This window comes from Heptranchias perlo, chromosome 17, assembly GCF_035084215.1.
Source record: "Heptranchias perlo isolate sHepPer1 chromosome 17, sHepPer1.hap1, whole genome shotgun sequence".
Lineage (NCBI taxonomy): Eukaryota > Metazoa > Chordata > Chondrichthyes > Hexanchiformes > Hexanchidae > Heptranchias > Heptranchias perlo.
In genome coordinates, this window is record NC_090341.1 from 26,049,203 (window position 1) to 26,059,940 (window position 10,738).

The 10,738-nt window shown below is 41.3% G+C and overlaps 1 protein-coding gene across 2 annotated transcripts in view; it reads left to right on the plus strand.

The window, feature by feature from the left end:
- The window catches only part of ccdc66 (coiled-coil domain containing 66), a 68,526-nt gene extending 59,368 nt beyond the window's left edge, over positions 1 to 9,158 (plus strand). For both annotated transcript variants that reach the window (XM_067998752.1, XM_067998753.1), the window contains 4 exons: positions 2,699 to 2,757; positions 5,664 to 5,917; positions 6,442 to 6,569; positions 7,670 to 9,158. In XM_067998752.1, the coding sequence (XP_067854853.1) occupies positions 2,699 to 2,757; positions 5,664 to 5,917; positions 6,442 to 6,569; positions 7,670 to 7,765 (537 nt within the window). In that variant the 3' untranslated portion in view covers positions 7,766 to 9,158. The remainder of the gene's footprint in view (positions 1 to 2,698; positions 2,758 to 5,663; positions 5,918 to 6,441; positions 6,570 to 7,669) is intronic.
- The last annotated feature ends 1,580 nt before the right edge of the window (positions 9,159 to 10,738 follow it).

A 10,738-nucleotide genomic window follows, 5' to 3' on the forward strand; every position in this document is an offset into this window, starting at 1 on the left:
CATGAGGCTTGAATTCCATTGAAAACTCCTATGTCAACCTGCTGTATGGGAAATCCAATTATATAGGATCATAGAATGATTACAGCACAGAAGGAGGCCATTCAGCCCATCGAACACATGCCAGTTCTTCGTAAGAGCAATCCAGTTAGTCCCATTCTCCCACTCTTTCCCCATAGCCCTGCAAATTTTTTCCCTTCAAGTATTTATCCAATTCCTTTTTGAAAGCCACGATTGAATCTGCTTCCATCACCCTTTCAGGCAGCGCATTTCAGATCATAGCTATTCGCTGCGTAAAAAAGTTTTTCCTCATGTCACCTTTGGTTTTTTTGCCAATCACCTTAAATCTGTGTCCATATTTTCTTGCAGTCCCTCTTATACTTGTAGGTGGCACTGTGATAGGACTTTCAATGTTAGAGCTGTCACACTTTATCTTACGTAACGTTTTCCTGTTAAATAAAACATCTGCTGTTTTACTGGTACTAGAAGCAAGTTGGTGTACAGTTGCAGGCTCTGGCCACCAGGTGGTTCTGCTGTGCAATTAATATTCTGATCCTGCTCCGTATATCATCCAGGCTCCTTTTCTCCAGGTAAAGCACTGTGTGCTTTTTTTAACATTTTAATTTCTTTCTTTTTCTTTTCATGTGTTGTGCCCCAAATGGATCTTTGGTTGGTATTGCATTCTTCATGGCATTATGGCCTAGCTGTCAGTTCTGCTAGGCTATTTTACACCCTGTATGCTCTGCTATCTACAGCCCCTTAAAGCTCCATGTAATAAAAAATTCTACTGTGCCATTGGGAAGGTTTTCAGCACTGCTCTCTCCTCCTTCATCTCTCCTCCCTTGTCCAAAAAAAATCTTGCCCAAAAAAAATCTTGCCCACTTTTCTGAGCTTGTTCTGGGACCATTCTCTCCAGCTTTTTTGTTCCTGACAGTTGGCTAACGCACTGGCAGTCTTGCTGTGCCTCTCTGCCCCTTCCCACCCCGACTCCTTCAAGAATTGCTACTGTCAACCGCCAGCCTATTCTGGGCGCTGCTATGGGGGGAAATTTTCAATGGGCAATGGGCAGCTATGGATTTATGGTTGTTACCACTTGGGGGCATGCAACTGGCTTTGAGCCAATTTGCAAGATGGCATGGGGGTGTGTCGGTGCAGGACAGGTGAAGCAGGCCCATCAATGCTGTGCCTTCAGGAGGAGAACAGAAGCAGATGCTGAAGAAGTGGCGATACTTCCTGCCACCCAGCAGGAGATGTCCAGCTTGGGCCAATGATAAAGGAGCTGAGCAAATATATCGAGGATGCAGCTTTACACAATTCCTGCTACAAAGGGAATATATAAATTTGAGATGGGAGGTTATGTGAGGGATATAATGTTGGCATTAATGACAGTGTGACAGATCACAGGCCCATTGAAATACATGGAGCTGTGCCCCTCTCTCGTCCACTTCCCCCTCTCCCTCTTGTTCTTCCCCCCTCTCCCTCTTGTTCTTCCCCCCTCTCCCTCTTGCTCTTTTCCCCCTCTCCCTCTTGCTCTTTTCCCCCTCTCCCTCTTGCTCTTTTCCCCCTCTCCCTCTTGCTCTTTTCCCCCTCTCCCTCTTGCTCTTTTCCCCCTCTCCCTCTTGCTCTTTTCCCCCTCTCCCTCTTGCTCTTTTCCCCCTCTCCCTCTTGCTCTTTTCCCCCTCTCCCTCTTGCTCTTTTCCCCCTCTCCCTCTTGCTCTTTTCCCCCTCTCCCTCTTGCTCTTTTCCCCCTCTCCCTCTTGCTCTTTTCCCCCTCTCCCTCTTGCTCTTTTCCCCCTCTCCCTCTTGCTCTTTTCCCCCTCTCCCTCTTGCTCTTTTCCCCCTCTCCCTCTTGCTCTTTTCCCCCTCTCCCTCTTGCTCTTTTCCCCCTCTCCCTCTTGCTCTTTTCCCCCTCTCCCTCTTGCTCTTTTCCCCCTCTCCCTCTTGCTCTTTTCCCCCTCTCCCTCTTGCTCTTTTCCCCCTCTCCCTCTTGCTCTTTTCCCCCTCTCCCTCTTGCTCTTTTCCCCCTCTCCCTCTTGCTCTTTTCCCCCTCGCCCTCTTGCTCTTTTCCCCCTCGCCCTCTTGCTCTTTTCCCCCTCGCCCTCTTGCTCTTTTCCCCCTCGCCCTCTTGCTCTTTTCCCCCTCGCCCTCTTGCTCTTTTCCCCCTCGCCCTCTTGCTCTTTTCCCCCTCGCCCTCTTGCTCTTTTCCCCCTCGCCCTCTTGCTCTTTTCCCCCTCGCCCTCTTGCTCTTTTCCCCCTCGCCCTCTTGCTCTTTTCCCCCTCGCCCTCTTCCCTCTCTTCCTGTCCCCTCCTCCCGCTCTCTCCAAGATTCTGCAAGAAGTCAAAAGGTTACAGAGCAGTAATAGAAAACTTTGATTGGAGCTTTACAAATCATTGTAGCAGAAGGTGTATCTATAATGCATTCCTCTGCTATCTCCGAAATTACTTCAAGGGCTTGAGGGTGTGTTTTTGAATATTCAGATGGAAATTGCATTGTTGCATTAATAAGGATGCTTGCAAATGTGTAAAACATTGTTTTCTACTTCATTGAATTGTTTAAATGAACAATCAATTAAATCACTTTTCCAATATATTCCTGGTATGCAAAGGTCCACAAACAAACATTCAAAAAAAATAAAAGTTGTGTAATTTTCAAATTTTGCAATTCATTGTTTAACTTGTATGGTACTAAATCTATTTACAGGAAGACCCTGCCCTAAGAAGCAACTCAAATAGTAGATTACCTGCTGACAAGGATTACAGGTTGGTTTTGCTGAAATTTGTGATTAGATTTGGAGAATAGTATTTTTATTGAGCATGAGCTAAAGACATATAGCGGAGAGCAAGAAGTAATTTAGTACAGAAAACATTAAGGAAAAAAATTAGTCTGGTGTTTATTCCTTATTTTCCAACTATGGGTTTGAGTCCCATGGTGGAATTCCATGCCGATAGACTGGTGGGATCAGGAATTGCACCACTGCTGCTTGTGCTTTTTTTAAGGAAGAAAATGTATCTGAAAGATTTTTTAAGAAAACAAAAGCCTGTGATTTCTGTAAAGTATGGCTACTGCAGTGAGGTTATAACCCAAAGATTTGTTTCTATGGTCTTCAATCCAGTGCAACCAAATTACTGGAAGTCTTTGGGTAAACGACAAACACTTGGGCCCCGATTGTAACTCTGGGCCAGTTTTGGGCAGGTGAGCTACAGTGTGAGTTAGAAACTATATTCTAGAGCAATAGAATTCAAAAGCAGAGAAGTTATGTTAAACTTGTATAGAACCTTGGTTAGAGCATAGAGTACTGTGAACAGTTCTGGTCTCTATATTACAAAAAGGATATCAAAGTTCTGGTATCATCCCAGTAAATCTTTCTTGCACTGAGAGGTTATGCCTTTCATGAAAGACTGAACAGGCTGTGGCTCTTTTCTCTAGAAAAGAGAAGACCGAGAGGTCACCTGATAGAGGTCTTTAAAATTATGAAGTTCGATAGGGTAGACGTAGAGAAGATGTTTCCACTTGTGGAGAGTCCAAAACTAGGGGCCATAAATATAAGATAGTCACTAATAAATCCAATAAGGAATTCAGGAGAAACTTCTTTACTCAGAGAGTGGTGAGAATGTGGAACTCGCTACCACATGGAGTGGTTCAGACGAATGGTATAGATGCATTTAAGGGGAAGCTAGATAAGTACATGAGGGAGAAAGGGATAGAAGGATATGTTGATAGGGTGAGATGAAGTAAGCCGAGAGGAGGCTCGTGTGGAGCATAAACACAGGCATAGACCAGTTGGGCCAAATGGCCTGTTTCTGTGCTGTGAAACTCAGCCGCTGCTCCAGAAATGCGGCCCAGGATATTTTAGCTTTGGGGCCTCACTTAAATTCCACCTGTCGACTTCCCACCCATTCCGTGTGGGAGGTTGGTGAGAAGTGGCAGGAAATAGTGCGGCATGGAGGCTGCCCGCTAAGACCAGGGATCGGCTGCTGGGGCTGTCCCGCGGGGTTCTTGTCATCAGCAAGGGGGTTGTGAGATCTGTGGCAGGGAAGGCCTAAGCTTTCCTTATGGAAGCACTTATGCTCTTCCCAGCCCCACAAAGAAAGTTTTTAAAAAATGTAAAAACATAACTTTTTGAGCCTCTCTTGGCCCCGATCCACTTCAGTGATGGGTTGGCCTGGCGGGAAACTCACTGTGGCTTCCTGCTAAGGGCACCAAGGTAAGATTGCAATCGGGACCGATTATGGAATCGGGACCTGACGTGCCTCTTTAAAACAGACCCCTGCTGGCTTTGGGCGGGTGTCCTTACCACCTGCTCAGTTGCGATCGGTTGGCTCCAGCAATTTTAACCACCCACCCACCTGGTTTCCATCAGGCGAGGAGGGCTAAAATCACCCCCTTGAAAACACTGATCTGAATAGATAGTAGGACACTAAAATACTCTTCAACATTTTTATTAATGAACTCAAAATTTATGAATGACACTAAAATAGCAGTTGTAGTTAATACAGTAGAAGTTGAATAAGAGCTACAGGAGATCCTACATTGCTTGGGGAAATTATCAAATAATTGACAGAAATAGATAAATGTAATGTAGATATTGAAAAGCACTTAAAGTCAAAGGACAGGCAGTGAGATTACAGAATTAATGGGAAAATACTGACCAAGATAAATCAGAAAAGGGATCTTGAGGTCATAATTGATGGCTCTCAAGATATCAGGTCAATGTCTGCTAGCTGTCAAAAAAACAAATGGGATGTTGGGTTACATAACAAGAAGAATGGAAAGTAGATCAAAGAAGTAATTCTACCATTAAATTGAGCATTGGTTCCACTTAGAGTATTCTGTGCAGTTTCAGAATGCACACTACAAAAAGGATGAAGCTCAGCTGGAATAGCTACAAAAAGGAGCTAAGATAATAGGATTGGAAAATTAAAAATTATGAGGATAGTCTCCAGGATCTGGGACTCTTGTTGGAAAGCAGAAGACTAGAGACGGAATATGATTGAGGTATTCAAAATAATAAGGCTCAGAGATGCAGAAGATCAACCAGTACTCTTTGTATTGGCACGCATAAGCAGAATGAGGAGGCATTAGTTCAAACTGAGAAGAAGTAGATTCATACAAAATGTAAAGAAACAATTAATAAATTGTTATGCACTCAGGATGAGAAAAGACCATCAGACCCATATGCACTTATTGGTTAGTGAGACAGTTTACTGAGGGAGACTGTAGAGATAGGTAGTTTAGATATTTGAAGACAACATCGGACAAGTACCTTGAAGAGAAACACACTACCAGTTACAGCTGCTAGGATAGTAGGAAGGCAGACTAGATGGACGTATGATCTCTTACAATCTTGAGATTTCTATGTTTCACGCTAAGTTATTTCTATGTTTCACGCTATTTGGGGTCTCTAAAATGCAATATAAATTCTAGTCCATGTAATATTGAAGGTATTCACGAAGGAACTGAACTCTTTAATGCTGGGCTGACAGTAAAAATATTTTCTATGTTTAATAGACTAGCCTGCAGTATTATATTTAAACCATGTCTGAAGTAAACAATTGCTATTTTACAGTAGAAGTAAAATTATGTACTAGAATGAATGGAAACAATTTTGCGAGAATAAATGATGTAATGAGAAATGAAGGTTTAATGGCTGTTTTCTTCTCTGTAGGTCTGAATCTCCACCAGTTCCTGCACTGAGGAACAAACATCTCCAAATGGAGCAGAAGGAATTTCATACAGTTCAAAACATGAATGCAGGCGAATGGTGCCAAAGGGCTCTATCTGCTAATGAATCAGACAATGACAGACCACCATCATCCAACTTTGTTCCTTATGTGCGCACAGATGAGGTGTATCATTTGGATCCTGATGCCCCAATGTCGAGGCCGTCAACACATGACCCACAGTACAAGCATTGCAATGGTATGCAGCCTTGTTTTTAATTTAGGAGCTCATTAAAAAAGTGATAAACATATTGTACCTCTGGTCACCAGTTTGGCACATACACCTGCTGGGGTCATGGCTTCCGTTTTTCAGTTTGGTTCTTTCTTAAAATTGCTGCCATGTTAAGTGCCTCTCTTGGCTTATTGACCGAGAAGTGTAATATTCTTTCAGTAACTCCATTTACATAACATTAGAAGGTATACAGTTCTGTTACAACTTGTAGTAAATTCCCTATCTCAGAAGGTACATTTAATCATTTTTAAAAATCCACCCAGAATGTAATAATTTGTACAACTGATGCTGTGATTTTTCTACTTTGGAACATACTTAAATTAGAGGGTAAGATTTGTGGGTTCCTATATAACACAGAGGTTGATTTCTGTAGTAAGAATGCACTGCATTATTTGATCATCTTTTTATGTGATAGATGTGAATCAGGGAAACTGTATAAGTCCAGTTTTGACTAGGTATATCCAAGTTTTCTACTGCATCCCTTCTTTCAGATCCAGATCACCAGCAGCATCAAAGCTATAGTTCAGACCATCCAAGAGATCCTCTTCTTAACCCTGATCTGGTGAGAAACCGGGAACGACAGCAGGCTATCCTCAAAGGGCTTTCAGAGCTTCGCCAGGTAAGACTCATTCCGCACAGCAGATACTAATGCATCTGTATAAATTTTTAAAATTGTATCCGTCGGCTTTCTATTTCCAGCCATCTTACTGATCATCACAACTGCTGATTCATTGGTTCCTGTCAACCAAATAGAATCAGATGTGATGAGAGACCACCTTGTGCAGTATCTCTGCTGCCAACAAAGGTGTGGCTTCCCAGTCCTGACTCTCAGTTTTTAACCTTCTGCTTCACCAGCCACACCATCCCACCACCCCCCCACCAACCCCGCAGTCCCCGCATTGTAACTCTCTCCCAGCCCTGGCCCAGAGTGTGTCTCTAGGCAGATCCATCACAGGCCCTCACAGTTCCCTGTGGTCACAAGGAGGCTTCCACATTGAGGGTGCTCCACAAAACAAAATAGCACTGACTATAACTCAGCACTGGAATGATAACACAATAATTTTAAACTGCAAGGCTCTTTTAAAATACGTGCTGCCGATATATTTTTCCACTAAAACCATTAGTACTTGATTATTCTTATGATTTACAGTGATGTCATTTGGTGACACCCCAAAGTACTGAAACAGAAATTATACAATTTAATATATACCCAGAAACAGGGGACAAACCTGGGAGATTAAAAGGAAATGTCAGAAAAATATAAAGCATGACTTTTTAAAACATAATTGAAAAGGTCAGTTAATTTTGGTCAGGATATGATAGCTGAATGGGTCAGACAGTGTGGGTGGCAGTGTCGATCAAGAAGATGAGAGAAGTGAGGACTGAGTGCATTCGTGGTACTGGTTGGATATAACCTGCTAATGAAATAATGGGAATAAGCAACTTTGAAAGGTACAATTTGGATGTGATTTTGTCAGTCATTTATTATGTAGATATGTGTTTAAGGGGAGGGTGCATAAAGGTAAACCTGGAAGTTCACTTTTTTAAGACTAGTAGAGATGTGTAGATGCTATATTTTGCCATGTTTGGAGACCGTAGTGGCAATTCAAAGGTGAAAGGGTACAAACATTGCAATGAAGAATTTACATTTTAAGTACTAATGTACAAAAACCACAAGTACAGTTACCTGAAATCAATATCCTTGTCCTTTGTTTCTAGGGTCTAATGCAGAAACAAAGGGAATTGGAAACTGGTCTAACATCCAGTCCTCTACATCAAGATGAGCAATATTTAGTACCTTCTCAACATTTATGATCAGTTAGAAGCACTTCTTTTCTCCCAAGGCTGCTAAATAATATCTTCAGACAAATCAAGTTTGTGGATGAAATAGTTAAAGCACTTTGATAGCACTAGATAGTAACCTGTTGGAAATTATTGCAGGCATTGAAATGTAATGGCTGCTATTTTTTTTGTTGTTGTTGATGATGTTATCTACAAAGTTTACATAGCAGAATATGTAAAGGATGCATTTATGGTCATTTGGGATTCAGTTGTATACTGAGTGACATGTAGAAATTTGTGTACTGTTAAGTAGCACTACACAAAGAAGGAACTTGCATTTATAAAGCACCTTATCAAGCATCTCAGGATGTCCCAAAATACTCCACATACAATCGTTTACTTACAAGCATGGAGTCTATCTTTGGCAGGTTCCTGAAGGCTGAATAGGAGATTAAGCATGACATTTACTGATGCAAGCGACAGAGAGGCTGTTTCCATTGTTGGGTGGCATTTGGGAGGGGTGTAGGGAGCTGGCAGCTTCCTGGTCTTCTTTGTTTATGCCTTCCCAAGTTGAGTAAAGTGGTGAGAGGGGCTGAAGGGAACTGCTAAGTATATGATCCCCAAATATTTTATACTTGTTCTCAGGATGTGGGCAATGCTGGCAACGTTGCATTTATTGCCTATCCCTTGTTGCCCTGAGAAGGTGGTGGTGGGTTGCTTTCTTGAACAGCTGTAGGTTTTGTGTTATGATTCTCCCACAATGGTATTAGAATGACCCTTGTACTCAATTTTTTTAACTAAAAAAGGCTGGATTTCATCTGTGCTACATTAGCATGGAACATTTTATTCCTTCAAAAATCCATCTGTCTAGCAATTATATGTGTGCTCCTCAATTTGTGGTAAAATGCCTGATGCTTCCCCTAATTGTTATACATATTGATAGGAGCATTAATGATATGGGTTACCGTTTCCCAGTGGCAGAATGAAGTGGATTTGAAGTAATAAGGCAAAGGTTTACATTTATGAGGAAAAAAGGAGCAGCCAAATCTCTTAGGATTGGATAATTCTGCTTTCCAGTAGCCAATTCCACAGTAGCATTAGCAGAGTTCAAGGGCACATTGCCTGTCCACTCTTTTAGCCAGGCAGTGATGAGTGGCATGAAAGGACCCAAGAGCTGGGACCATATAAAAATGGCAGACGGATATTTCACAAACAACATAAATCGAAGCTTACTGATTGTTGTAACTACCTGTAATTATTAGGTTTTTTTGGTACAAATGTCAAATGTGTGTTGACAACCAGTTTTATATTTAAAGAGAACTTCAATTTTGTGTGACTCTCAATTCTAATTTTTTAATTTATGTATAAATTGTTTTTACCATTCAGCAAAGCACAGAATGAAATAAATTGTTTTAATGATCTGAAAGTTGTAATGTGTGTGTGGTTTTTAATTCTTGTATGATCTATTATAAAGGATCTATTTGGTATTTTTCTCCCTGGAATGATACCTGTCTTTTTTCCTCCTCTCCACTTCTATGCTGAGATTTCTGCAGGTGCAACTCCACAGTGGAGATCGGACTATCTCAGTAGAGTGAAACCTGAACCTGTGGTGTATGTTAAAGCATATTTGTACTCCAATGCCATGTGTGATCACACTATTGAAGAGAAGTATGTTAAGTTTCAGTGGATGAACCTGAATCATTTATTTAGAGGGGAAAAAAAACAAATATTACTCTTGGAGGACATAGCAGAGAAAAAGCAGATGAAATGTAGTCCATATAGAAGTAGGCTATATCAAAATTTGGATCTAAAAGGGGATTTCATCATTTATAGGAGTTGTAGGAAAACAGATGTTCCAGTGATTCGTGAACCTGGACAGTAGTCAAAGAAAGTCACACATAATAGTAGTTTTGTTAATCGGTGATTATTTAATGGTTTAAACCATTCACACAAGCATCAAGCAATACATGCAACCATAAAACCAAGGATTTCAGCATCAAGGCAGAAAAGTGATTAGTTCTCTTGTAGCTCTTGAAGTTTCTTCTTGTTGGATGTGCTTCATTAGGCTCCACTGACTGCAGTAAATAAGCTGCCACAATGTCCCATCTTTATATGATTTTTGGCAGTTTGGGTGTGACGAAAAGATAAGAGACATCCCATTTTGGCCATTCACCCACTATTGCATTAATGATGGACGGTTGGCTGGGCTACTCAAAACTGTGAACCCAGGTGCAGCCTTTCCACCGTGTGAAACCTGCTGTAGCTTCCTGTCCATGTGAACCCAGAAAATTGTTTATTTGTCTAACTGTCTCAGCATTGATTTTCCAAGTCAGTTGTTTTGAGAACCAAAGGCCTGTTCGAAGTTTTTGCACATTGTTGCTTTCGTTCTTATCGGTTGTTGACAGTTGAAGCTTCTCAAAGTTTCTCCACATTGCTGCCTTTGCAGTTTCAAATTTATAATGTCGAATGGGGCAAAGTTAACCCTTTCCTTCAGAGCTGAACTCTCTCCAGCAGAAACCGCAGAATCTGGACAGTAATACGTCACAGTGGCAGAGTGTAAAACTTGCACTATTTTAGTGAATCCCCATCATTGTAATGTGAAAACTGTCCCATAGCATAAATCATAGTACTTGTTTTTAAGTTTTATTCTATGTAAAAGATTCAAATTGCACCAAAGCAAGTTTTGTTGAAAAGCTGTTTCTTACATTCTGAAGAAACATTCCAAAAAGGCATATAACCCCTTGCGTAATTATATTTTTAGTGTGGTGCTGCTGAATATCTTGCTGTGCCTTCCCTATTTGATTTATTTACAGGTTAAATAATAAACAGTTTTCACCTATCTCCATTGGTCTGATTTATTTTCCTCCAGAAGTGTCATTAAAATCTATTAACCTGGGGTAGACCTGTTGCCCCGTTAAGCTAAGGATAGGAATCTCAAGAACAGAATAGAAACACAGTACTATATCAACTATATTTGCATAGCACAATCATGGATTAGTCCACATT